This window comes from Phyllopteryx taeniolatus, chromosome 13, assembly GCF_024500385.1.
Source record: "Phyllopteryx taeniolatus isolate TA_2022b chromosome 13, UOR_Ptae_1.2, whole genome shotgun sequence".
In the NCBI taxonomy this organism is placed as follows: Eukaryota; Metazoa; Chordata; class Actinopteri; order Syngnathiformes; family Syngnathidae; genus Phyllopteryx; species Phyllopteryx taeniolatus.
The window spans coordinates 5,022,116-5,049,192 of record NC_084514.1 but is presented as its reverse complement, the minus strand read 5'-3'; the positions used below and the strand labels follow the sequence as shown (position 1 = coordinate 5,049,192).

Genomic DNA, 27,077 nt, shown 5'->3' with positions numbered 1-27,077 from the left:
TGTGTACTTGTTTCACTCAAAAACACGCAACATTTTAAAATGTTATGCATTTTTTAAAACTCATTCACTGCCAGCCTTCCCAGTTAACATGGATATTTGACTTCTAAAGCTGTCAATGGCAGTGAATGGCAATTTTAGAGACTGTTCATTCCTTTATAAGTGAGCAAACCTTCAGCACCACCATTAGCAACCATTTATAAAGCATCATTGCATCCCATTGATGCCAGTATAATTGGGATTAATTTGAACTATGAGATTAATGTAAAAACAAGCGTAAAAACACATCATACCGAATAGTCAACAGAGGACACTGGGACTAATATACACAATATTCCCAGTAACAATGCCCCTAAGACATTTCAGCCCCGGTGGGATACATCGCAGTGCTAAATTTAATTCATGGCATGGGTCACATTTCACGGGGAGCACATCCAGGCTTTATGATGTACAGTATATGTCCCATGCAGCTGTGCTCAATGAGGCCATGTCTGCACCACACAGCAGCCAAGATGCTAATTAATTAGCCACTCCAAAGTTGAGCGGAGGTAATTAGCAATCTCTGCTCACTGGGAAGAAGCCAGTGCGCCGTGATGAACAGAGTTATTGTGTTTCAAACGGCGGCGGTGTTACCGTTTGTCACGGCAATGGCTGCAGGAGAGTGCAGTCGCAGACTACAATAGCGAAGGAATCCATTTCCATAAATAGAGAGAAGAAGCGAGTGGCTGCATTATTTATTATCTACGATTACAGTGGAATACCTTAAAGACTTTCAAATTTGGAGTTTAACCAATATCAAGGCATCCATCTTTTATCGCGGGAGGCTTAAAACTGGTGCCTGCAAACCCTCAAAATTTTCAATAAAATTATTATGTTGTATCATTAGGAAAAAGTGCATACCTACATATGGGTACTGGCGTCCCAATAAAACAAACATAATAAACCAAATACTCCTGCCTACCTTAGCTTTCAGCCAATTAAAAGCGCAGAAATGATTGTGACGTATCACATAAATTTGACATCCTGCAAGAGTGCATGAATAAAGTCAAGGCTGTTTAGAAAGAAAGACCAACCATCAAGAGAATAAAGTCCTTTTTTTTAAAAAAATATTTATTAACAAAAGGCAATTTTCTAGAGAATACGAGGTGTGTTAAAAATGTTCCAGGACTGTGTCACAAAGAATATATTTCAGATCCAAATTACAAATTACAAGTTTTCCTCTTCAAAGTAATCTCCCTGGAGTCAAGCACACTTTCGCAGCCTTCTCTGCCACACTTTCATGCAGTGTTGGAAGGATTCTTCCGGGATCCCATGTAACTCTGCCATCACAGACATCTTGATATGTTCCACAAGGTCCCCTTGATGGCTCCACTGGGCTTGGGAAAGTGACGAAGGAAAAAAAAAAAAAAAAAAAAAAATAATTCACACAGAGCCAGGTCGGATGAGGAGGAAGTTTGACCAGGAACTCTTGGATGCTCAAGGCACTGTGAGCAAATGCATTACTCTTGCCTCTTCTCGTGCACTGAACAAAGCAAATGCCGCAGGATATCTCTGAATACATCCTGGTTGACCGTCGGGCCCACATTGAAGGGGGAACATTTTCTGACACTTTGTATAATTATTTTATTTCGCTAGTATTATGAGAATAAAGTTATTTATTTATTCTAAATTCACTTGTTAAAATGACAGAGATAGGCACTTTTTAATTAGTTACATTTGATGATAGGGTCTCTAAGTGCTTTGCTTTTTTAGATATGTATGTAATTATCAATATGGTTAAGTATTATTGTATAACACAGTGCATACATATTTACTGTATATACTCTATTGGTACGGCTTGACAGTGGGCGTCTCGATCTTGCTCAGTATCGGGAAACTCTCAATTCAATTGATGTTGCGATGCCGTTCACCAGCTGTTCAAATTTTGAATTGCAGCACAACTAGTTACGAATGGCCTGCCACTCGTGAAAAGCAGTTTGAGAACCCCGCTCACATGATAGCTCAGTGGCGTTCAGACATTTCGCTCAGTGTGCTGTAGGCCACCGGCACGGTGGGCGACTGGTTAGCACGTCTGCCTCACAGTTCTGGGGACTGGGGTTCAACTCCCGGCCCCGCCTGTGTGGAGTTTGCATGTTCTCCCCGTGCCTGGGTGGGTTTTCTCCAGGCACTCCGCTTTCCTCCCTCACACCAAAAACATGCGTGGGAGGTTGATTGAAGACTCTAAATTGCCCGTAGGTGTGAATGTGAGTGTGAATGGTTGTTTGTTTATATGTGCCCTGCGATTGGCTGCCGACCGGTTCAGGGTGTACCCCGCCTCCCGCCCAAAGATAGCTGGGATAGGCTCCAGCAGCCTGCGACCCTAGTGAGGATAAGCAGTAAAGAAAATGGATGGATGGATGGATGGATGCTGTAGGCCTAAAATGCATTCTTTTGGAATGTGGAAGGAAGCCACAGAACCCAGAGAAAACCCACGCAAGAACATGCAAACTCCACACAGGAATGTGTGGATTCAAGCCCTCAACCTTAGAGCTGGGAGGCGGATGTGCTAACCACAAAACCATCATGTTACAAATATAATTGCTGTGAAAGTTGACTGAATCAGAGGCAGATGTGATCATCCTTGGTGGCACCATTGTACAGTATTATGTTCAAGCTTTCTCTGCAAAAAGGCTTCTTGTGTCTTCCAGTAAAGAATCTGGCGACTGCAGTAATGGGTGTGTTCTGTAACATGTCGGGACTTGAATTTGTATCTCAGATATTTAGGGCTGGGCTAAACACCTCACTCCGAAAACAGAACATTTTCAATAAAAATGACCAAACCTGAATAAGACTAAAACACGAGAGATTCTGGCAAGAATGCACAAGCTGGTACTGGTCCAAAGTACTCTATGTTCTATCGATTAAAGGGATTAAACAAAGGGCAGCTCTTAAATGACTTAAAAACGTCTTTCTTGAAAGTGTTGCCAGTTTCAGGAAGGGTGACTGACGTTCAACAGACGAGCTGTTTGGAGGGATTACATTATACATGTCATGAGACAAGAAAAGACTTTCTCAACTCGCCGTATTCGTGTCTGTACTCGCGTTTTCGTCGTCGTAAAACGTCACCATCGTCTATGGATTCACTTCCGCAACTTGTCAAGCGAAAAAAATGCCCGGATGTGTCCTGACTCAGCACACGTTTAGCAAACGTTAATTTGCTATCCTACCCAAGATGCACTGCAGTAATTCATCATGCTTCAACTTTGAAATGACAAAAAAGATTTATTTTGTTGTTATGTTGCATATAATTTTTTTCTAAAACAATTATAACTGAAAAAAAATACAAAATGAACACGATAAAAAAAAATCTCCTGAAGCTTATTCAAATATATGTATTCTAAAAATATATGTATTTCATTTTTCATATCTTATATAAAACTTTTTTTTTAACTCATCAGTATGAGTTATATTATTACATGCAGTACAAAACATATATTCAAATAGGTATGAGCACAGACATTTTGGGGGGGAGGTGCTCAAGCCAAAAGAAGGGCACCCATCACCGTAATTATTCATACTATTATGAAAAAAAACAGTACTATATATTTATGTATTGATTTCTGTTAACACAATCAACACAGTCAATAATTACAAACAACTATTACCAAGAATGTGACAGGAAGCTATAATGTATATAAAAAGTGTACACACCCCTGTTCAAATAGCCAAGATAAATCATTTTAAAACTTTTTTTCCACTGTCAGTTAACCTATTACCCGTACAACTCAATTGAAAAAAAAACAAAAAACAAAAACAGAGGGGTAGTAAAAATAAACAACTAGGATAACGTGGTTGCACAAGGGCACACACCCTGTCATAAAAGGGTATGTGGATGTGTTCAGAAGCAATTGCATTCAAACTCATGTTAAATGGGGCTCAGCACACACCTGTCACAATTTAAGGTCTATCTAATTAACCCCAAATAAATTAAGGGAGAATAGGTATAATTCTCCCAAGGACTCAAATAAATGCCCCTGAAATATCAAAACGCTTTGGGTGGAATTGATGATGGAGAGGGTAATTTATTTTTTTTAAATATATGAATGAAGGGAAAAAAAGGGGCTGCGGTAAACAAAGGTAGACATTTTTCATCCAGGGCAAAAGGACAAGTGCTTGAGCACCACTTGCGGTCTAGGTGTGCACGTCCCCATATTCAAATAATATATTAAATATCTAAAATATTGGCGGCACGGTAGGTCGACTGGTTAGAGCGTCTGCCTCACAGTTCTGAGGAACGGGGTTCAATCTCTGGCCCCGCCTGTGTGGAGTTTGAATGTTCTCCCCGTGCCTGCGTGGGTTTTCTCCGGGCGCTCCGGTTTCCTCCCACATCCCAAAAACATGCCTGGTAGGTTAATTGACGACTCTAAATTGCCCGTAGGTGTGAATGTGAGTGCGACTGGTTGTTTGTTTGTATGTGCCCTGCGATTGGCTGGTAACCAGTTCAGGGTGTATCCCGCCTCCTGCCCGATGATGGCTGGGATGGGCTCCAGCACGCCCGCGACCCTAGTCAGGATAAGCGGCTCAGAAAATGGATGGATGGATGTTTGTATCCATAAACATTTGCTTTAACAGGTAATGCAAGGACACTAGGACAGACAGAATTATATTTAAGTATACACATATTCTATCTAAATTGTTTAATATGTGTGAATATACAATAAGAACTAGGGCAAATCTGTGCCTGTGTTGAATGTAGATGTGGATAAATAATTATAAATTAATAATTTGAAGTCAGCTAGGCTAGGCTCCAGTGCGCCGCGACCCTGAACAGGATAAGCAGTATTGAGAATGGATGGATGAATGGATTTATTTAACCTTGAAGAAATAAAATTTTTTAACCTATATATAGTAAAAAAAAAAAACAAAAAAAAAAAAAAAAAAAAAAAAAAATATATATATATATATATATATATACATATGTATATACACATATACACACACACACACACACACACATTTAGAATTTCCACATATTTAGATGGGTTAAAGGAACAATTAAACAACAAAATGAATTCCTTAAAATTTCCTGACCAGTAAAGAGGATTAGGATTAGGATTCTTGTGACTGCTCATGAAAAAAAGAAAAAAAAAAGCCTTAACTCTGTGCTAGTGAGGCTTGTGTTATAAGGAGCGTTATTGTAATGCGTTATGATGATGCCATGTGGTGTGTTTTTTGGTTAACTTAATTGTAAAACATTAAGTCAAATTGGGACATTCCCACAGGCAGTCTTGTAATGTAACAGAATACAAATACTTTGTCAATATACTTGAGTAAACAAAGAAAGTTAATTTGAGACCATTACTTGTGGCTGAATTTGCTTTAATTTTTGTTATTTTATCAAAAATTATCAGTGGTTCTGCAATATCAGAATTTCTACATTCCTATTTTATATATTTGTTGTCTATCTGATGTTCATACCCTGGTTTAAAAAAACAATTCACAAGTTGCCCACCAGTTATTCATTATTTAAGTATTTTTTCCCCCCCTGAAAGTGGTAATGTTACGAGATTAGAATTGAAATGTTACCAGAATAAAATGTAGATGTTACAAGAATAAAGTCATATCTTGTTAGAATAAAATCGTAATGTTAGCAGAAAAAAGTTTAAATGTTATGAGGTTTACATCATAATGTTATGAGAATAAAGTCGCAATGTTACAAGAATAAAGTTGTGTTATGAAAATAAAGTCCTAATACTATAATACTATTATTATTATTATTATTGTTATTATTAAAGCCAAAGTCATAATAGAGTAATATATACATTAACAGGATAAAGTAGCGATGGATAAATTAAATTCTTTCTGAACAGCTAAATAGTTTTATGCTTGTAATAATATGACTGTTTCTCATAAAAATTCTAATTGCAAGTAAAAAAAAAGAAGTAAAATTCTATTTTTAAAAAACAATGAAAGTTCTAACCACTCACTTTAAAAAAATACTTTTACTTCCTATACTTGAGTACATTTACTATCAAAAAATACTTTTCCATTTACTATCAAAAAATACTTATCAAATGTCAGATACTTTTAACACTTTTAGTCACGTCATATTTTACTCCTACCAAAAGTTATTTTCTGTTGAGATACTTGTACTTTGAGTCAAGTATCGCTTGCAGGTACTATACTTTATACAAGACTGCTCACAGGTGAGAGTAGGAGGGAGTCGGGGGGCACTAACATTGGTTGACCGCCAGGGGGAGGTTGGAAAGGGGCTTTGTTCCCAACCCACCTGTACCTGAACGAAGGAGTGCAACTCGTCGTCCTCGTCCGACTCGAGGGCTACTTCCCCGTTTTCCTCCAGTAACAGCGGTAGCAGCATTAGCGGCGGCCTCCCGGCGCCCAGGTAGACGTCAGCCAAGGCGGCGGGGAGCTGACTGAGCGAGTGGAGCAGCGCGCCGAGCATGGAGCCGATTACGGCCTGGAGCGAGGAGACGGTGTGCCAGTGGCTCCAAGGTGAGCCCTATTCTCACCACTGCCTACCATAGCTGTTTTTGTTAGTTGCTGTGTTCGCCTCCGAACTACTTTGGAGTCACGAATAGAAGCACAGCGATTACAAAACACACACTCACAAGTCCTTTGGGAAGTAAAAGGTGGAGGTGGAGGTGGAATCAGGAAGTGGCCAGGAGGAGCCATAACAGACTTTTCTCTGATCATGTCAACAACTATGCTGTAGTCGGTGGAGTATTGTGACATGCTTCCCCCCCCCCTATCAGACTTTTCTTTAAAGTGACTTTGTACGTGTAACCAAAGGTGGCAAAAGTACTCACACTCTGCATTTAAGTAGAAGTACAGATACTTATGTAGAACCACTGGTAAAAGTACAAGTACTCATTCAACTCTTTACAAAACTGTCCAAAAGTAAAAGTGAAATTTTACTCTCAATTATATACAACACTTAGCACGACAGCTAAATAACAAAACAAAAAACAAGCTACCTAGCATTGCTCAGACTTTTATGCGAAATATGTTTCCATAGTTTTGTGAATGTTGTCAACTGACTTACAAAAAATGATAAATTAGCTAATGATAACGTCTGGGGAAAAAAAATACATTTTACTTGCATATGTTTCTTCAGATTATACAATATTTGAATGGCAGAAACTGGTGGTTTTTAGGTTTGAACAATTAATGCATTCACCATGAATCATTCTTGGAGCTGACAACCTCAAACAATTCTCTTAAATAAGCGGAATATCCTGCTTCTCGGAATCTGTTGCTGTCGTAGTTAATGCTCCGCTTTTCACGTTCCTCCATGTCACTGCTGTCCCTGTGTTTTCCCACCTGATAATACTCCATGATCTACATCAATCAATCAAAATCTCAACCTTGGTTGGCTTTACCTATCACTGTTTACATCTTTTTTTTTTTTACCTTGTCGTCGTCTGTGAAGGTAGAAATAAGTAACACGCCTATTTTGACTAATAAGTAAGGAGTACAAAGTACAGATATCTGTATTCAAATTAGAAAAATAAATTCTCAGGTAAATTATGTAGTAAAGTACTTGTACTTTGTTACTTTTCACCACTGTATGTAATGTGTTAATCCGATGAAGCAGACCAAACAACTTTCAGATTTTAACATCACAATGTAAATTGAAGCATGCACAATGAAATGAAAATACAAGTGTGTCCATGGTTAGCATCTGCTCAATAAGAAATTGACATTGTAACAGAAGTTCAGAACATTCAGCATGGGAGATTTTCCCATCCTATTAAAAATATCATTTAAAATGGATGAACTTGATCAAGGAAAAGTCAAATCATTCACGGTATGTACTCTACTCTCTATTGACACTTTTCCGTTGGCAAAAGCAGGTGCAACCATGTACCATTTCTAGTCCTGACCAGATACTACAGTATTAAACAGTAATGTACACGCACCGGTCAAGCGAATTCGTCGCACGCTAAGCAGTGGACAGCAGTATGACACTTCACAGCACCCACTTTGCTGCAGCGTGCCCTCACTGTCCTCTCAGATGATATTTGTCTCCTTAAGTTGGAGAATTCAATAAACTACTGTCTCATTCCCCTCCATTATTGTTGTTGGTTAGCCTGTCTCATTCTGAATTATGTGTTCAATGCACCCAAAGTGAGAGAGCGAGGGTGAGTGTATTGGTAGATTCGGTACGATGCAATACCTCTGATTGACAGGTAATTCATCCAAGATAACCCGCTGGGGTAGTCTCCATCTTCCAGATGGATGGATTAACCTGTGAGGAATCAGGCGCTCTCAATTCAATCCCTTTACACCCCCTCACAATTCCACATTTTGCTATACAGTGGTGCCTTAAGATACGAGTTTAATTTGTTCCATGACCACGCTTATAACGCCTTTCCTCATTAAAATGAAAGGCGATGCCTTTAATCCATTCCAGCCTTCCCCAAAAAACAACAGATATTTAGAAAATGGTACTCTACGATATTGTACTTTATAAAAACATACAGTAATGACAGAATTAAATAGAATGTAAACCATTTTATCATGAATTCAATGGACCTTGTGTTGCTCATTCTGGTGTGCACACCTTGGCTACCTGGGGGCTAGACATGGAGCCATCATTTGTGTTCAAATATCCATTGCTATGAGGGGTCTAATACCGCGACACTGCTATTTATTAGCCCGTCTATGGTGTTTTGCAACGTTTGTTAGCATTTAACTAAATAGACTTATCCGAGGGCAAATAATGTGGTTGTTTTAAACACACAAAGTGTAATTCTATTTGTTTTATTTTTTACTAGGACTGGGAGTGGCAATTTAATATCTTCAAGCCACTTTTTTGAAGAATTGTTCACTACCTGCTAAACTGCTGCTTGTTGTGAAGTGAGTTGAGTTCACTGCCACCATAAAGTGCTCATATCTCAAATCTTTGCACGCAAGGCAAAGCACAAAAAAAAAAAACTGTCCGAATGACGACTTGTATCTCGAAAAACTCAAAATAGAATTTATTTGTTAAGCAGGATGTTAGAGACATTAAAAGTGCTCATTACATTTATAAAAAAAATGTTAATCTACCAAAATGGTGGCCACCCGTCACGTTTCTACTCGTAGGTTGGGTCACCTCTATCTGAAGGCACCACTGTATTTGCACTTGACTGGTTGTCCCAATACTTCTGTCGATGTAGTGTCTTTACATACATACTTATGGACATATTTTCTCGTCAAATAAACAAAAACTTTCACATTATGATTATTACATGGCTTACAAAAGGTACCTAGTGTTGTGGTTTGTTACAGTAAATACCAGCACCAAACCTTCCAATACCTTTACAGGGTCCATGTTCCAGCTGCATGTCTCGGCCTGTTTTACTTGCAAATATGGGCTTTCAGTAAGAGAAGCCTGACTTTTCCCACCTCCTATGTCCTGCTGCCAGGTCTGGACGCCCCCTTGGGTCGGTATGCCTTGTCGGAGTGGCATCTCTCCGGCATGGATCTGCTCCAGTTGACTTCGGAGGACCTGGAGAGGCTGGGAGTGTCCAAGATCGGCCACCAGGAGCTGATCCTCGAGGCCGTGGAGAACCTGTGCTCCTTGGTGAGGCGGGGGAAGCGCAGTCATGTGTATTTTGTGTACAGCATGTGACCATGGCAATGAAGAGTCGAGCTAGGGATGTTTGTCTTGAGGATATTGTAGATGTCTTGTGTTCAGTGCTGACACTCTGCTTTTGAACAGCATTAACAGTCTAATGCTGAATTTAAAGCACATCTTGTAGTAGAACATCGTGTTCACAGTCACTTTTTTCCCAGTTTTGTCTCAAGAGATTGTTAGGTTTGGGTGTTAGGCTCAGAGGTTAGGGGTCAGGGTTCGGAGGGGAGACTTTGGGTTAGGTTTAAAAGATTTAGTTAGGGTTACGATTAGAGTTAAAAAATGATATGCTTTATATGCATTGAGTTCGCACGGTCAAAAATTGGACTGCGTGCGGTCGACTGTAGAGGGGTCAGCGTGGACCCTACACACAGGAGTATCTCACATGGACCAACGCACCCTGTGGAGATGCAGAAAGTATTAATTGACTTTTAGGGGGTTAGGGTTTGGGTTCACGTTATGGTTAGGATTCAGAGTTAGGGTTTAGCACCTAACCCTAACTTGACTTAAAGCATTATCAAAACTAAATACAACAGTGATGGAAGGGGACCTTTAAGAAGGGATTTGGTGAAAGAAATGCTTGCGAGTAATTGACAACACCCACCGAAAAATGTTTGCAATGACTTATATATGCTACAAAATGATAGCAAAGCATGTTTCTATTAGACAAGGCTACGGCCTGACTAAGTGTAGCTCCTGTCTTCACTTTTAATCCGATGCAACACCTTCTGGTGTGCACAACTTGGACACAGCAGGGAAGTTTAATACAGTCATGCAGACACAAAGATATCATCTACTACTGCTAGTGACTCAGTAAGCTGCCATAGTAATAGTCATTTTTCACAGAGAATAAAGAATACATCCCTCTGAGTAGTGTCACAGTATATTGTCTGTTTACATGGGTTGCTGCACTGTTTGTGTTCAAATATCTGTTTCTTAAAGCGTTATAACACTGCCGCATAGTTATGTCTATGTCTTTCCAGTTATGTGGTACCATTAAGCTGGTGGACTTGAGGGCAAAGTTATGTGGTTGGTTTCAATATACAATGTGTAATTCTCTTTGTTTTATGGTTCGTTTGACAGTAAACTAAGTGGCATTAAACAGTTGGAAGCTTCTTCTCTGAAGAATTGTTCAGTACCTGCCAAACCACGTACTGCTTATTGTGAAATCTATTGATTTGAGTTACTTCACTGCCACCATACAGTGCTCGTGTGTCAAACTTTTGCTCTTAGTCAAACCAAAAAAATTAGCTGAATGACTGTTAGCATCTCAAAACTCGTATCTCAAGGCACCAATGTACAGTATTTCCTTTGTGGGAACAAGTTAGGGAAGACCCTTTTCTGCTCCAATAAGGTCCTTAAAAGGTCCATGGTTAGATAAGCTGGGAATGGAAGCGCTTGACCGTCCCCTGACCTCAACCCCATTAAATAGCTTTGGATGTTTTTTTTTCCTTCCATTTTCTATTCGTGTAAGTGTAATGTCAGGTGTCTGAGACTTTTGTCCCTTTAGTGTACTTGCATGCAAATTTATGGGACCACTACTTTAATCCCAATGTCCAATTACCTCAGGGTAACCACTTGTGAGGTTGTTTTATTTATAACACTTAAGCAGCAGTAGTGTGTTGTAGACTAATTGAGCAGGACAGTGCGATGCGACAGTCAGTGAATGCCGCACTTGGCAGCTCAAGCAACTTAAACCTGTTGCCAAATAGCAGACAGGAGCCTTCATGCTGACTCTCGCTCTATGAATGTGAACCGTTATGTAAAGATTTAAGATCAGACGCTTGCGTGAAACGGTTTCATAAGATAAGATACACATGCAAAGTTATACAGTTTACATTTACATTATAGAGCGGCATCCAGCCGTCTGTTTGGCTTGTGACCGTCCTCATTCATGAAACCATGCATCACATGGAGGAGAGTAAATGCTTTCAAGTGGGCCGTTACGTCATTACAGCTTGGTAACTGTGGATTAGTGCCACTGGTTGATATGTAACAACAAAGCCCGACTGGAACAAACCTCTTGACCCCCGATGACTGAGTCCTGAATGCAACCTGCTCCTACTATCTTGCAATTGCCTCTGATTAAATTCTTATGTAATTTAATCCTATTTATTATAGGCTATATATCCTGATCTAATTCACTGCAGTCAAGCAATTCTATTCATTTTGGGCTTCAGATGTCTCAACATAAAACTCTTCTCATTAGAAAAATGTCATGTCAATATATTACTACAGTGTGTGTATGTATATCTATGTATATATGCATATGTGTGTGTGTATATATATATATATATAAATACAGTGGGTATGGAAAGTATTGAGAACCCCTTCAATTTCTTGCTCTTTTTTAATATTCCAGCCATTTGCTAAAATCATTTAAGTTAATTTTTTTCCCCACATTAATGGACACACAGCACTCCATATTGACAGAAAAAAAAAATTGTTGAAATTTCTGCAGATTTATTAAAAAAGAAAAACTGAAATATTACAGCCATAAGTATTCAAACCATTTGCTGTGACACTCATATATTTAACTCAGGTGCTGTCCATTTCTTATGATCATCCTTATGCTGGTTCTACACCTTCATTGGAGTCCAGCTGTGTTTGATTACGGTATACTGATTGGACTTGATTAGGAAAGGAGCGAGAACACATGGTGTACAGAAGGGCCAGAGGTGAGGTTTGAACTTCAGAACTGTGAGGCAGAGGTGCTTACCACTAGTTCACCGTGCTGCCCATTTGAATTGTTCAAATCACATGTAAGGGTTTGATTACACAGAGAATGCTTGAGCTTTTGCCACCCCAAGTCCATGTGATATGAAAAAGGTCTATAAAGTCCTCCTCATTAGATGTCGACCCAGCTAAACGTAATAATTTTGAGCATGTTTACCATTGAAAATGCATTAAACCTTTGAGTAATGTGGTATTTTAAGATTTCAAATTGTCTTGTAAATTGTCCTTGTCAGTCATATGGTGACACTGGGGAGAACCTGCAGGGCCTGACGGCAAAGTTGCGAAGCGTGGCCCACAACTTGCAGATGGGCATCCAGGGCCGCTGGCGCCAGAACAACTACGACGGGCAGAGTGCCACCAAGTTGTCCACCAGTGTGCTTCACGCAGTGGTGGAGCTCATCGCCACTGCCAAAGGACTCTTCTCCTTACTGAAAAGGTCGGTGAAGAGGGAAGTTATCTAACTGTTACACACACTGTATGCCAAATGCTATTTTAACCCAAGTCAGGCTTTAATAAGAGTAGTGTCAATTGTGTAATAAAAGCACAACTTATTTAACATTCTGGCTGAAAATGTGAACATTTTTATTTATTTATTTTTAATTTACAGGCTACCCCTAAAGTTTGGACACATAGGCAACTGTCAGCAATGTGGAGTTATTTCATCATTATTATGTCTCAAAGTCAAATTGTTAGACTTCAGTTCAGTGAGTATTGAAAGGATTAATTCCATAGGTGTGATGCGATCACAGAAGGCTTCCTGTGAAGATAACCATAGAAGAGAAGAAATAGTAACTACATAGGAAAGAGCAAGGCTGCTCAGTACAATATAAACTATAGCTCTAAATATTTAGACATAAACACCAATACCATAAACAGATACATTTTAACAAGCAGATGCTAACATAAATAGTATGCAGCCATAAACATAATGACTGGTATGAAAATGACCAGAGAAGATTATTGATAAATGGCACATACTGTATTTTTGTAACTATTTCACAACCAACGAATATGTTCAAATTCAATATGAATTAATTCAAAAGTACATGTGTACCAGACATACTGTAACTATACAGTAAAATGCCAATTGGTGACAGTGTTGCTCTACAAACATATTCCCTTTCCTCTCCATTGTAGTTAGGAGTGTTAAAATGTTCCTTAAAACAAACGGTTATAAAAGTTTTATGATGGCTAGAGTCTAAACCTGAAGCATGTAATTTTCCTTTGTATTATTTTCTATGGGAAGAATCTTTTGTGCTCAACTTTGCCATTTACCATGTGTTTAAATGCTGTTGTGCTATTGTGATGAAGTACAACTTTTGTTTTGTCAGGTATCAGCTCTCCCAGCTGAGCGAACGTTCGACCAGCAAGAAAATCTTCAGCCAGTGCAAAGAACTGGGGGCAATTGTACAAAAGGTTGGTCTTTATCCATCCACCCATTTTCTACAACACTTGTCCTCATTAGGGTTGCAGGTGAGCGGGAGCCAATCCCAGCTGATTTTTGGCAAGAGGCGGGGTACACCCATTTACTATTCGCCAGCCAATCGCAGGGTACATAGAAACACATTTCTGTTTTATTGCAATATATATATATATATATATATATATGTGTATATATATATATATATATATATATATATATATATGTATATATATATATATATATATATATATATATATATATGTATATATATATATATATATATATATGTGTATATATATATATATATATAAATACACGGGGAGAACATGCAAACTCCACACAGGCGGGGCCGGGGATTGAACCCGAGTCCTCAGAACTGTGAGGCTGACGCTCTAACCAGTCGTCCACCGTGCCGCCTATATATATATATATATATATATATATATATATATATATATATATATATACACTTATGTATATGTATGTATGTATATATACATGTATATGTACATATGTATGTATATATATATATATATATATATATATACATATATATGTATATATATATATATGTATATATATATATATATATATATATATATATATACGTGTATATATATATATGTATATATACATATATATATATATACGTATATATATATACGTGTATATATATATATGTATATATACATATATATATATATATATACGTATATATATATACATATATATTTATATATACATGTATATGTACATATATATGTATATATACATGTATATGTACATATATATATATATATATATATATATATATATACATATGTATATATGTATATATACATGTATGTATATGTACATATATATATATATATATATATATATATATATACATATATATGTATGTGTGTATATGTATATATGTATATGTGTGTGTATGTATATATGTATACGTATATATGTGTGTAAGTATGTATATATGTGTATATATGTATATATATATATATATATATATATATATATATATATTTTTTTTTTCATTAGTAAGTAATCTGACAAACTATGTGAAATTTGATAATTTGTCGCAGCTTGTGTGTTATGGCACCCTGATTGGGAGCTACGGGTATAGACGAACAACCATTGACACAAACTAAAGAAACAATTTTTAGTTCTCAGTAAACGTAACATGCATGTTTTTGGAATGTGGTAGGAAACTGCCAGAAAAACTACACAAGCACAGGGAGAACATAAAAACGGCACACAGGAAGGCTGCAGGCGACATTTAAATCCCGGGACTTTGAGACAAACATGCAGACTAGTCCAGCATATGCTGCCTTTATATATTTATGATTTTACAGTAATGCCCCTCTGGCCTCCTATTGGCTGTTCACGATTCACGATTTCAGCTATGTGGGTTATTTTTCTGTGGAACCGTTCCCCAACTGTTAGCAGTTAAATTATTTGTACTCTAACTGAAATGCCCTAAAATGCCACAAGATGGTGCCAAAGCCCTGTCTAGATAGGAATTGGTGTCAAGGAAGTATGTTAAAGTGATACATTAAGTCTGAGAGAAATGCTTTGTATATCGGGGAGGAGCTAGCCTCTTTTGTTCGTGGACAGTACTTGTACACACGCACCTACGGTACATTTTTTCCCCAAATCAAACGAGGCATTTATTTTTAAGCGTAATGTTGTAAGATGTGTTTGAAATGATATTCAACCATTTGCGATCATGATTTGTGGTATATTCGTTGTTGAAATTATTTAAGCAATTATACCTTTTTTTTTTTTTTTTTTTTTTTTTTAGGGGGGGTTGTCAACTTTTGCTATTCCTGTCAGGCTCTGTCTCTATCCGCCCGAATAGGGGGGGAAAAAAGGTCATTCCACTCCTGTTTGTCCTGTTGAGCAGCATGTCAGTTAATTATTTTCCACTTCTCTTGCATGCATGATTGAAAAATGTGATCGTTTTTTTTTTTTTTTTATATTTACAAAGAGGAAGATTTTCTCAATGTAGAGGAACTAAAACTTGTTGAAACCAAACAGGAGCACAAGCTCCCCTTTTTTTAACCCACCTCACATGTGTTATCTCTGCATTCCTGGCATATTTGAAGGCGCTTGTTCCTTGAAGACTAAGGACAGAGGAGGGCTGGACAGCGGACATGTGACTGATGGGGGGGGGGGGGGGTCTTGTTTTTCAGGGTGTGGGGGAGAAATTGGAGCACACGGTCCTTAAAGGATGACTGTCAAACGGAAAGCAGATAGGAAGAGCTCTGATGTGTTGTTACACCTCATGGTGGAGGGAGCGAGCCAGTTACTTATTATTGACATTGTCAAAGGAGGAGGAGGACTTGAAGGAGGGATTACACAGTGACTGCTTACTGACTTTTGACTCCCCCGGGAGTGTGTTATAGTGAACACAGCAGCAGGAAGGAGAGACTATTAACATGTGGGACATTTGGGCCTGACAGACTTTAGGAACTAACAAAACAATGAGAGAGAGCGCACAGAGAAGACTATAGGTGGGAAGCTAGAAGGAAGACCATCAGATTTTAGAAGTGTTTAAATTTAGGCCCTGATGTCGTGATCTGGACTGCAGCCTGGCACGGTAGGTACTGTTACTATCTCTCTAAATAAAGCTCTGCTTTTACATTAGATACTGTAGATCTGTGATTCTCAAAGTGTGGTACTAGTTCCACTTGTGGCCCGTGGGCTCCCTGTATGGGTATGCAAAAGAAACACCAAATGAAATGTTCAAATTGTGCATAATGTTCCAGTCACTTAAACTTTATTTTTAGATCCAGTACATTACATTTAAGTAGAGTTCAGTTGCATTTAACTTTTAAGTTTAATACATCAGCATATAATCAGTTTGTTTTCAAACATTTACAGTATTTAGATTAGTTTTTTATTTAACTTCTATGTGCAATACATTTTAATTGAATCATTAGTTTTTTTTAATTTTCCTATATTTAAGCGCAGTTTTAATGTTTAAACTGTGCTTAATGTTACAGTAGCTTATAATTAAAAATACTTTTTAGGAATAAAACCTCTGCATTGTTTTTTAACCCTACCTACTAGCGTCTTACTATGCCACTGTATTTTAATGTTGGTCATTATGGTGGTACTTAGAGAGCCAAGTGTTTTTTGAGGTGGTACTTGATAGAAACAGTCGTCGTTCTCGTGTTTTTTTGTGAGTTTCCTATTGTATTGTATTAAACACAGACAGAAATAGTGGTGAATGTGAAAGTATAACATTAGGAAAAAAAATCTACACCTAACGAAGGCGTAAAACTATGGCACAATACTTTTGGTTAATGTCCTAACCGTTTTACAGACAGTTGAGTCATTTAAAAAATCTACAGTGACTAACTTGAATAGTCCGCTTTTAATTATCAATAAATAAATACAAAGAAAGCAAAACTGCCGCAACACTTTTTGGGTGAATATTTGAAAATCCCCTTTTCCCCTTTTTAGTCCGTATATTTATCATTCATATTTATTTATTTTCAATATACTGTTACTGTACATTTATGGATGTTTACAAATTCAGAAATAATGAAAACAAGTATAATAAAAAGAAGAAAAGAACAAAAATGAGGCCAGCAGAAGAAGGTTATGTTTTTATTTTCATATTTAATACAAATATTTTTTCCACGTTTTCATGACTTTTAAATGGGTCACTTTGTAGTCGTCCTTTCGCCTGAAGTCAGCTCCTTGTGACACTGAAGAGGCTTAGCTCTATAGAAAATGAATGGATGCATAATAATATGAAAGCATTATATTTCACTACACATTTGTCCTCATTCTTTTTTTTCTTCTTGATTCTGCACGCAGAATCCCACAGTTGTCAGCCTTATATAGAGGCTGGGGGCCCTTTACGTACTGAATACGTTCCAAAACCCTGCTTCAGTTCATAGGCTAATTGAAGGCTCTAAATTGTCCATAGGTGTGTCTGTTAGTGTGAATGGTTGTTTGTCCATGTGCCCCTGTGATTGACTGGCGACCAGTCCAAGTTGTATCCCGCCTCTTAAAGTCAGCTGCCATAGACTCCAGCTCACCTGCGGTTTCAGATTGAAATTTCCAACAAGGAACAAATGTTTACAGAAAGTAGCAGATGTATACCGGCCTGTCAGATCATTTCCAAAACCTGGATGTTGCTGTTGTCGTCACCCAGGAATTTGTCACTGCTGATTCATTCCAGTCCTTATGGCTGCATCAGCTGTGAAAATGATGATGCAACTGATAAGGAGGTGAAACACAAAAAATAAATAAATCTGGTGTCAAAAATAGGAGCATGAGTGTGTTCGAGTGAAGATACAATAACAGTATCTTATTGACCAGTGATGTGGTGGAGAGAAATGGAGCTGACTCAGAGGATGTTTTCCACACGAAAGTTGGAAGTACACTAAAAGTGACTTAGTGGTGAGATCAGAACTCAATGATAAGTCACTGTACACAGTGCATTATAATGCCACCCTATTGTTCACTCACTTCCTTTTTTGGATTCTTGGGACTGTGTGTATGTTTTTGTATGCTCATGTTTTTGATAATTTATGCGCGTCCCTTTTTTCAGGCTTCAGTGTTTGGTTTGCGATTTTTATAGCAATGATTAAATATATATATTTTTTTGCTTCTTTGGCTTTTTTGCAGGTATGTGTGCGTGTTTTTTTGCCATAGGAATTTTGCAGTATTAGCGGGAAAGTGTTGAAGCTGTTTATTACCGTTTCCAGTTGACGATTAAATTTAAAATAAAATGTGTATTTAATCAAACCACATAATTTATGAAAGTCTGCCATCTTAATGCTAACACACAATACAAAATGCCATAGACCAGGCTAACCAAACTAGCATCGATGTTGCAGAGGTTGCAACCCTTTTAAGCAACGGATGTTTTAATATAAACAGTGCACCAACATATGAAAGCAAACAATATAACAGTACTCACAAGTAATCTATTCTTTATCCTCTACAAAAAATACTATTACTGCAGCTTACTGAGTCACTTAGTTGTGAAACTCTTCATGTATTATGATTTCTGTATCATACTGCCCCTTGGTGGCCAAGGCACACACACCAGAAGGAGCACAATGTCAATGGGCAATGAACCATGAAATCAGAATGAACAAAATTCTGTTGTTGCATTTTTTTATATAAAGTAGAAAATATTTTACATGCGTTACAAAAACTTCTGTTGGGAGTTTTTTTGTGAAAATGGAACGGATTAATGACATTTGCATTAATTTCAGTGAGAATTGATGATTTGAGATATGAGCACTTTGAGTTACGAGTGTGGTCACAGAACGAATTAAACTCATAAGTCAAGGCACCATTTTATTATATAATTGATTATTGAAAAATCATGCTACACTCACAGCTCTTCATCAAGGTTGCATGTTGACGTCATTGCAACGACAGACGGGATTAATCTCATGAGTTCTTGTAGCTGTCATCGCTGCATTGTAAGAGTGCAGCAAGTGTGTGTTCATTCACATCCACACACATGTACTTGTAGCATGTCTTGTCTGTGTGAGTGAGTCACATTACAGCTGGCGCGTGTGTTCCGATAAGCGTTACAAACACATCAGTCACATCAGTAGCACAGCATTTTATCAGTCACGGCTCTCAGGAGAGCTGCTTCTCATGCTTGACACCAAAGAAAGGACTCTTATTTCCTGTTTAGTCGAGTATGTGTGTTGTGTTGCCTTCCATCAGCCTGAGGGCCACCGCGTTAGGAAGTCAGCTGGTGTTTGTTCCACGTAAGCCGTCTCTCGAGCCTGCTGTGGTTTGAGCTCAGACTACGTTTAAATAGTTCAGCCAGTAAGGAAAAGCACAACCAAGGTTGAAGGGTTTGTGAACTATGAAACTGAATGTTGGCTCAAAAGTTTAATTGGAGGCTTTACATTTAACGCAATGTGGATCTGATAGTGTGATTTGATGATTTTCTGCAGGTACGCCGGCTACCCCCCCCCCCCCCCCCCCCCCATTCCGAAAACATTAACGTTAGATTAATTGAAGACTCTAAATTGACCATAGGTGCGAATGTGAGTGTGAATGTTTTATCTTTTCTTTTTGTCAGCTTTGGCTACATTTTATGGCGTCTTGGGGAGTTCCAGAAAGAGCACAAAAACTTGGATAAGGTGCCACAGAAAAAAAAAATTATAATTACAAATGAATTCATGCCCATTCATTTGTATGTACCATGATGGCTTTTAAAGTGTATTATACTTTCAAACTAAGGTGAGCCTGGGGACAAAGTTCAGCTCTTGGATGTTATATGAATATTTTTTTAAATGATTCATTCAAGCTTTAAAAGTGGAATTCTGTAATCTTTAGAGAGGTTAAGTAAAACAGTCATGCGGAAAAATGAGAAGCTGGTGCAAGCACGAGTCTTTTTATAGCTGGCTGTTGACCTGCTGGCAAATACAAAACATTTGATGAATGTAAACTTGTTTCGGGAGACAGAAGAGAGGTTTATGACACTGTTTTGGACTGTAAAGCAAGAAAAAAAAATCAATATATGGCGAGTGTTTTTGCATATTTGATGGACTGTAAAGCAAGAAAAAAAAATCAATATATGGCGAGTGTTTTTGCATATTTGAACCTTAAATTAAGCGTTTTGTCTTTTGCGTTGCCTTATTTTTGTGTTGCCTTATTTTCTTTTCTTGACTTTGTTTCCTTGACAACCACAGATAGATCAGCTTTGGACCAAAGGCATACATAGACACACATACACATGCGCGGACACACTGTGCTACTAACCCAACATAACACAATACCTTGTCTTTATATCCACTCAAATAGTCGGTCCTTTAAACACAACATCAGAGGAGACCTTGATGAAGAAAATCGTTTCTAAATTCACCTCCAAAGGGTTTCTTGTTTCTTACAGCAGCTTCGGGCAAGGAGTTCATCACTACTCATAGACAGTTCTTTGCTTTATTTATTTGTAAGTGACAGACAGCAAATTAGCATGCATACATATAGTAAATACGAAAAGGTAAAGATTGAGGCTTTTATGCCATGGGAATTGCATATGTTTGAGTGAAACATATTTTTAAAATATTTAAATTAGTCAACATTTTTAACATTTGTTTTGTTGTATTGACTTCATTTCATTTTTTCATTTACAATTATTTAATACTAAAATACCAGTAGATTATAATTACTATAAAAGTTTTTTTTAAATATTACATTTAAAAAATGATGGTTGCATTTTTCAAAACAAATAATTTGAATGACATGAAAGACAATGCCTTGACTTTTTTTTTTATTTATTTATTTATTTTTTTTAAATATGACAAATATGTGTTCCTTTGGACTAATATATTAGTTACTTTGCATTACCGCTTTTTGGTATGCCTTGAAGAATGAACAATGGTTTATCGTCTTGTAAATTAGTCAAACTGAATTTTTTGCACCATTTCCCACTAAATTAATGTAAAAAAAAAAAAAAAAAAAAATATATATATATATATATATATATATATATATATATATATATACATATATATATATATATAGTATAATGTAGCACCTTCTCTGGTACAGCAAGCCACACTATTGTTAAGTAGAACCCTACTCCAAACTCGATTAAAATGGGTACCATTGTGTCGTTTTGGTGTAATGTGATTGATTTGCTTGGAGCCATTTATTGGCTGGACTTGAAAGGGGGGCTTTTGGGCCTTGGTATTGCTAGTCTCACTCTGAGACGTGTTTTATTGTTAAACCTTGAGTTGTGTGTGTTGCAGTCTCCCAGTGGAAAAAAAAAATTTGCAACGTGGAAACTTGCTGCTGGCTCTCATTAGTTATGGTCACTGTCTATGTGAGAACAACATTATTTTCTAGTGAACCTGTGGCCATAGTCATCTCATTTCCTCTTGTGGTGGATGTGATGTGAGAGGAAAAACAAACCAGCATAATCTTCAGTCTCAGGTGTGAATGTTCAGTGTTGAAATGCTGGGAAAAAAAAAGAGACAAGTATCTCTGGCTGTCATAGCTCCTATCACAGTTTGTAATTAGTTTAAAAAAAAAAATAAAATAAAAAATCCTGCTACTGTGGATGGTTTGTTGCAATTTCACAGAGATTAGTTGCCCTTCACAAACCTTCATATGATCAACATTTCATTAGGGGCTTGCGAAAGAGCTTAGTAAAGGGGTGGTGTTGCACTTGGGCGTCTATCCATTGAGTGGTCTGTGTTGTGTAAACAGCCATCCTTCTCCTCTCATGTTTTCGATCTCATTGTCCATCCAAAAGCAACTTTTAGGCAGTGCTCTTGAAAGTGAGTGGCTGTTTACATATACTGTATACGTTTGTACATGTATAATTAATACACCTTTTGTTGTTAACAGCTTTATTCCAAAATGGAATAAACGTCTTTTTCACTTTTCATTCTACACACATAATAATAATAACATGAAAAACATGTTCTTTGGGGGGGAGTGGATATGTCTATAGATACCAAAAATAGCAGCAAAGACAAATCTTATTTCAATGAAACTCCTAAACGCACTTCAAATTGCTTCCTGAGCACCAAGATGCCACCAGATGGTGCCATTGCAGTAATGTTATTAAACAAATAACAGAGGATCGGTTCCCCACAAAAAAATCTGTGAATACCGAATTTTGAATATCACAGATCATATTTGAATGAATTAAACTGGTATCTCAAGACAGCATTGTATTATGCACCAACTATAGCCCTGTCCGTAGGCTTCAGTAATAAAACCAGTTGTGACTGATTCATGGGGTGAACAGGAAATGACTTTTTTTTCTTTTTTTTTTTAGTGAGATTGCCCTATTTCCGCAAGACACTACCAATATCAGTCAGCAACATTGTACGACACACACATTGACCGTGTGACCTTTTACCCATCCAACAGAAACGTACAAGTGTCTACGAGAAGGAGAAGGACATCATCTCTGTGGTAAGTTGCTTCAAATGTGTCCTATTTTATCCCACTTTTTTATCATTACATGGTATTTTTTGTGTGAAAAGTGCCGTCAATTGGTGGTAGTGTGCGACGAGATCCTGACCTGCAGCCCAGAGGCTCTACTCACCAACACCACGCAGCTGGAGAGCGTTGACCTGGTGCCCGCTTCACCAGGAGATCAGCTGGTAATTTTTAATATTATTATTTGTGCCCATGTGAAGTTTTCCATCATGCTGACCTTTAAACACACCAAACTTATTTATTTCTCCTCACTCCTAAATCTTTTTTATGTGCTTTCAACATTAGTTTATGTCATCGTCTGCTTCTTTTCTCTCACTCATGTCTTATGAAACCTGATGAACAATACACTGTGCTTCACCTGATGCACTAAAAGCAGCGATTTTACCTCCTTTTCGCTCATTTGCCTCTTTCAGCATCTTACTCCTGCATCATTTTCTGAATCCCATTCAGTTCACTTTCCTTCCCTTCTCACTAAGTGACAGGCTTTCCTACTGCATGATCATAATAACACTCCTGATTGCTCTTTGTAATCTGCATCATACATATTCAGACATTCCGCTCTTTAAAAAAAAAAAAAAAAAACATATGACAAAAAACTTTGATGTAGACACATAGAATCTGTTAATTTTACTCAGTTTCACAAACAGACATTTATTTATTTGGCAGCAGCTTCTCACAAGGAATTGGAATATAGAGTAATATTGACAAATTTTCTTCGTTTTCTCTTGGAGATAAATTATTAGCTTTCTATGACTAAAATAGAGATGAATGGGTACTAAAATTGTAGTAAGTGAGTGCAAATGGTTGTTTGTTTATATGTGCCCTGCGATTGGCTGGCAACCAGTTCAGGGTGTACTCCGCCACCTGCCCGATGATAGCTGGGATAGGCTCCAGCACGCCCGCGACCCTAGTGAGGAGAAGCGGCTCAGAAAATGGATGGATGGATGGATGAAATTACTTATTATTGTGATTTTCATGCAATGTACAAAAGTAAGCACATTTTTAAAAATGTTTCATTTCTGTGATAAAGAGTGCTCTTTTAGTGGCAAAACAGTCTGAAAAATTTGGCAATGAGTGTAAATCTGCTTTGTGTAGCCATGTGAAACATATCGATTGTGTCCCCAGGGTGAGATGAGTTTGCTCTTATGGCTGAATGTACTAAATCAGCGCAAGCTCATGGCTAATTACCGAGCCAGCTGTCAATACATCTGGAGACAGACATCGATATTTCACACAGCGATGAAAGAACAATGTTCCTGCATGTGCGTTGTTTGTTTTGAGTGCTCCATCTTTGTTTACCAGTCTGCGTGTGTGCGTGCGAGTTTTATTTTCTCCTTCATTGTCTTTGTCTGTCTCAGGGCATTGAGATAACATCCATTGGCTCCAGTAACCACTACGTGACCGGAACGGCAGCAGAGGTCAGATTGTCTCAGCAACTTATACCACACCATAACAACAATCTTTAAAAACCTTCAATTCTCATTCATTTCAACTTCTAACACAAAAAGATGAATTTTGGCATGAGCTTGCCTCTTTCCACAGAGCCAAGTGGAAGCACAAACTTAAATAAATGTGTTATACACTGTCAACATTCACTTTATTTACTGTTGAATCTACATTTGTACAATGTGGTATAATAACTTAAAGTTAACCGCTGTAAAGAAACTAAATACAACAAAAAGAAACCTTTTTGATCACGGACAGCGGAAGGTTTGTCAACGGGAGAGAGTTGCTGACGTAAACGTACCACACTTTTAGAATCACTGGCATCAAGACAAAAATGCTTATCATTTTAGCATTGCTAAACTGTCTTGGGGATTCTTATTCAGAATCTGAAAAATAAATACATTTTACCAGGATACGTGTGCTTAAAAATTGGTGCGTTTTTGGGAATGTTGAGACCCCCAAAAGGTGATTCCTTTTTCAGAAGAATGATGATAAACACAGGGATTCCAAGAGGGCCCCACATACAGAGATCAGCGACATAAAAGCCAGATATGCGATACGTAGTTTTCAATTGTTAAGTTTCGACTTTACACTCTGCATCACAATGGAGAGCTTTGCACTCTGGTTCCATCTCTTTATTAATCTCTACGAGCGGTTGCTAATTTTGATAGAAAGTGATCCAAATCAGGGACAATCTGTGGATTTGTTTTCAGAGCAAACCAAAGCTAATTGAGCCAGTAAATTAAACAGGCGAGTGATTGAGGGCTGGGGGTAGTGATCATCAGCTGGTACAAGGACAGCTGGATCTCTCTGTGGGTGAAGGTCAACAACTATAACAAAAAATATCTCATATATTTATCACAATTTGACCTTTTTAAATACGGCTTGGAGTTGTGTGGGCCCATTGTTTTGGTTTACAAGGTGAATTCATGAATGTATAAGATATAATATATGTAGTGTCTCAATTCATTATATTACGAGCTAAACTGTGATGAACTGTTTTGTGATATTTAATTTTTACCGTCTGGTGTCGGATCAGAAAACAATGAGTTATATCATGTCTCCCCACTCTGCAACTTTCTCTACTATGCCCTCGTGCCACTTATGTTGTCCTTATGTGCCCTTATTTATTATTTTTTTTTTTTTATCATTCTTTAGCCTTCAAATGATGTTGCAAAGATCTTAGCTGGAGATGAAGTGATCAAAGTCAACAACCAGATTGTGGTGAGTTTTGTCCATAGGAAATACAAACACTAAAAGAGAAACAATCGATCATAAAACCTAATGTGTTCAGGCACTGTTTAAAATGACACTTAAAACATTCTTTACTGTGATAAGAGCGTAAAAAAGAATTAACCACTGCTGTTAGTAAAAATCTAAAAACAATAACACGCTCAGTCTTAATGACGAATGAATAACCAAAAAGACATAATGTGGAGTGTAATAAGTCACAGATGCATATCACACTTTTTAACATTCTTAACTGTTATACAAGTGTGAGAAAGAAAAAGTTGTTATATTAAAACACTCAGTCTGAACTGTAATGACAAATGACAAAAACAAAATGCAAAAGTCAGTCACGTTGCACGCAGGAAAAAAAGTGCCCTTCCCTTAACTTTAATAACAAGTAAAAACAAAACACATGGACATATTTAATCCTATGAAACTCCGATTGCCTAGCCAAAAATATTCCGCCTAGGGTAGATAAATTCCTGATCTTCTGTTACGGCTCTCATGTTCTGTGTAAAAGAAGCTACGGTCTGCAATAGAAGTTTTTTTTCGTTGGGTTCTGTGTAAATCCTAAAAGTGGATCAATTCTGTATGTTGTGTTTCTGCTCTGATGCGGCAATATGGGATATCTGTGCTAAAGAGGCTACTGCTTGTAATAAATCCAACTTTTCCGCCTGATTTCCATGGGGAGTCTACCCGGTAATTTTTCGCCTTCTGAGGTGGTATTATAGTTGTCCGCGACACGGGTGTGAAGTTGACACCAGACATAAGCAATATCCTGCTTCTGCTGCATTCTGTGTAAAAGTCAAGGGCGAATGAATTTTGGATCTTCTGTAGTAGACACCATTTTTCCACCAGATGGTGACGTCGTAATTGCAGGATGCACTGTCACCATGTGAGAGAGCACACAGAAATATCCTGCTTTCGCTGAATTCTGTGTCAAATTCAGTCTTCAGTTACTGCTCTGATACGTTATTGCAGAATCGCTGTGTCACCACACTTGTGTTTGTGTGTGTGTTTTGTTATTACATTAGGTGGGCTGGAGCAGGGCTAACCTCGTGAAGAAGTTACGGGAGAATCCCAGCGGCGTCACTCTGGTCCTAAAAAGGTCTTCCGGCTCGCTGTGTCGCAGAAGTCCGGGCCAGCACTTCTTCTCTTTGCAGGTCATTCAAGGACTCAACCACGCTAATCATTCAGTTATGCTGCAAATTCATTTTGTCGCTGCACTTAAAATACGCAAGCCCTACACAAACAGTAGTGTCCAGCCTAGGAAATTCCCATTTAGATTTCTGTCACTAACTGCACTGTCATGATGGTTACGTCAAGATTCTGTATCAGTAACAAACATTCACACACAGCTCACGTTTGTGTTTGTGCTGATAACCCTGTCCTGTCCAAAGGAGGAGGACTACTACAAAGAGGAGAGTTCGGAAGAAGAGGGGGAAGAGGACAATTCGAGGCACTCCATATTTGAGAGGGTAGCAGCTTCTGTCCGGTCACTGTCTTTCAGGTAACCTCTAAATGATACTTGTTTTTGATAAAGGTAATTAACTAATTAGCATTATGGCGGCTTCCAACCAAAACCTTGTGTGCGATGAAGAACTTGTTTTGAACTACTTCTAACTTGTTTTTATCAAGCTGTTGCTTTAATGAATGTTTAAAAAAAACAAACCTACT

General features: G+C 37.8%; 1 protein-coding gene across 2 annotated transcripts in view; it reads left to right on the top strand.

The window, feature by feature from the left end:
• Positions 1–6,061: 6,061 nt before the first annotated feature.
• The window catches only part of cnksr1 (connector enhancer of kinase suppressor of Ras 1), a 29,831-nt gene continuing 8,815 nt past the window's right edge, over positions 6,062–27,077 (top strand). The window contains exons 1-10 of one of the 2 annotated variants that reach the window (XM_061793906.1): positions 6,062–6,489; positions 9,408–9,565; positions 12,586–12,788; positions 13,684–13,768; positions 22,653–22,697; positions 22,769–22,888; positions 24,083–24,142; positions 25,329–25,394; positions 26,435–26,563; positions 26,801–26,910. In XM_061793906.1, coding sequence (XP_061649890.1) covers positions 6,438–6,489; positions 9,408–9,565; positions 12,586–12,788; positions 13,684–13,768; positions 22,653–22,697; positions 22,769–22,888; positions 24,083–24,142; positions 25,329–25,394; positions 26,435–26,563; positions 26,801–26,910 — 1,028 coding nt within the window. In that variant the 5' untranslated portion in view covers positions 6,062–6,437. The remainder of the gene's footprint in view (positions 6,490–9,407; positions 9,566–12,585; positions 12,789–13,683; positions 13,769–22,652; positions 22,698–22,768; positions 22,889–24,082; positions 24,143–25,328; positions 25,395–26,434; positions 26,564–26,800; positions 26,911–27,077) is intronic. The other variant, XM_061793905.1, reaches the window with a different exon arrangement.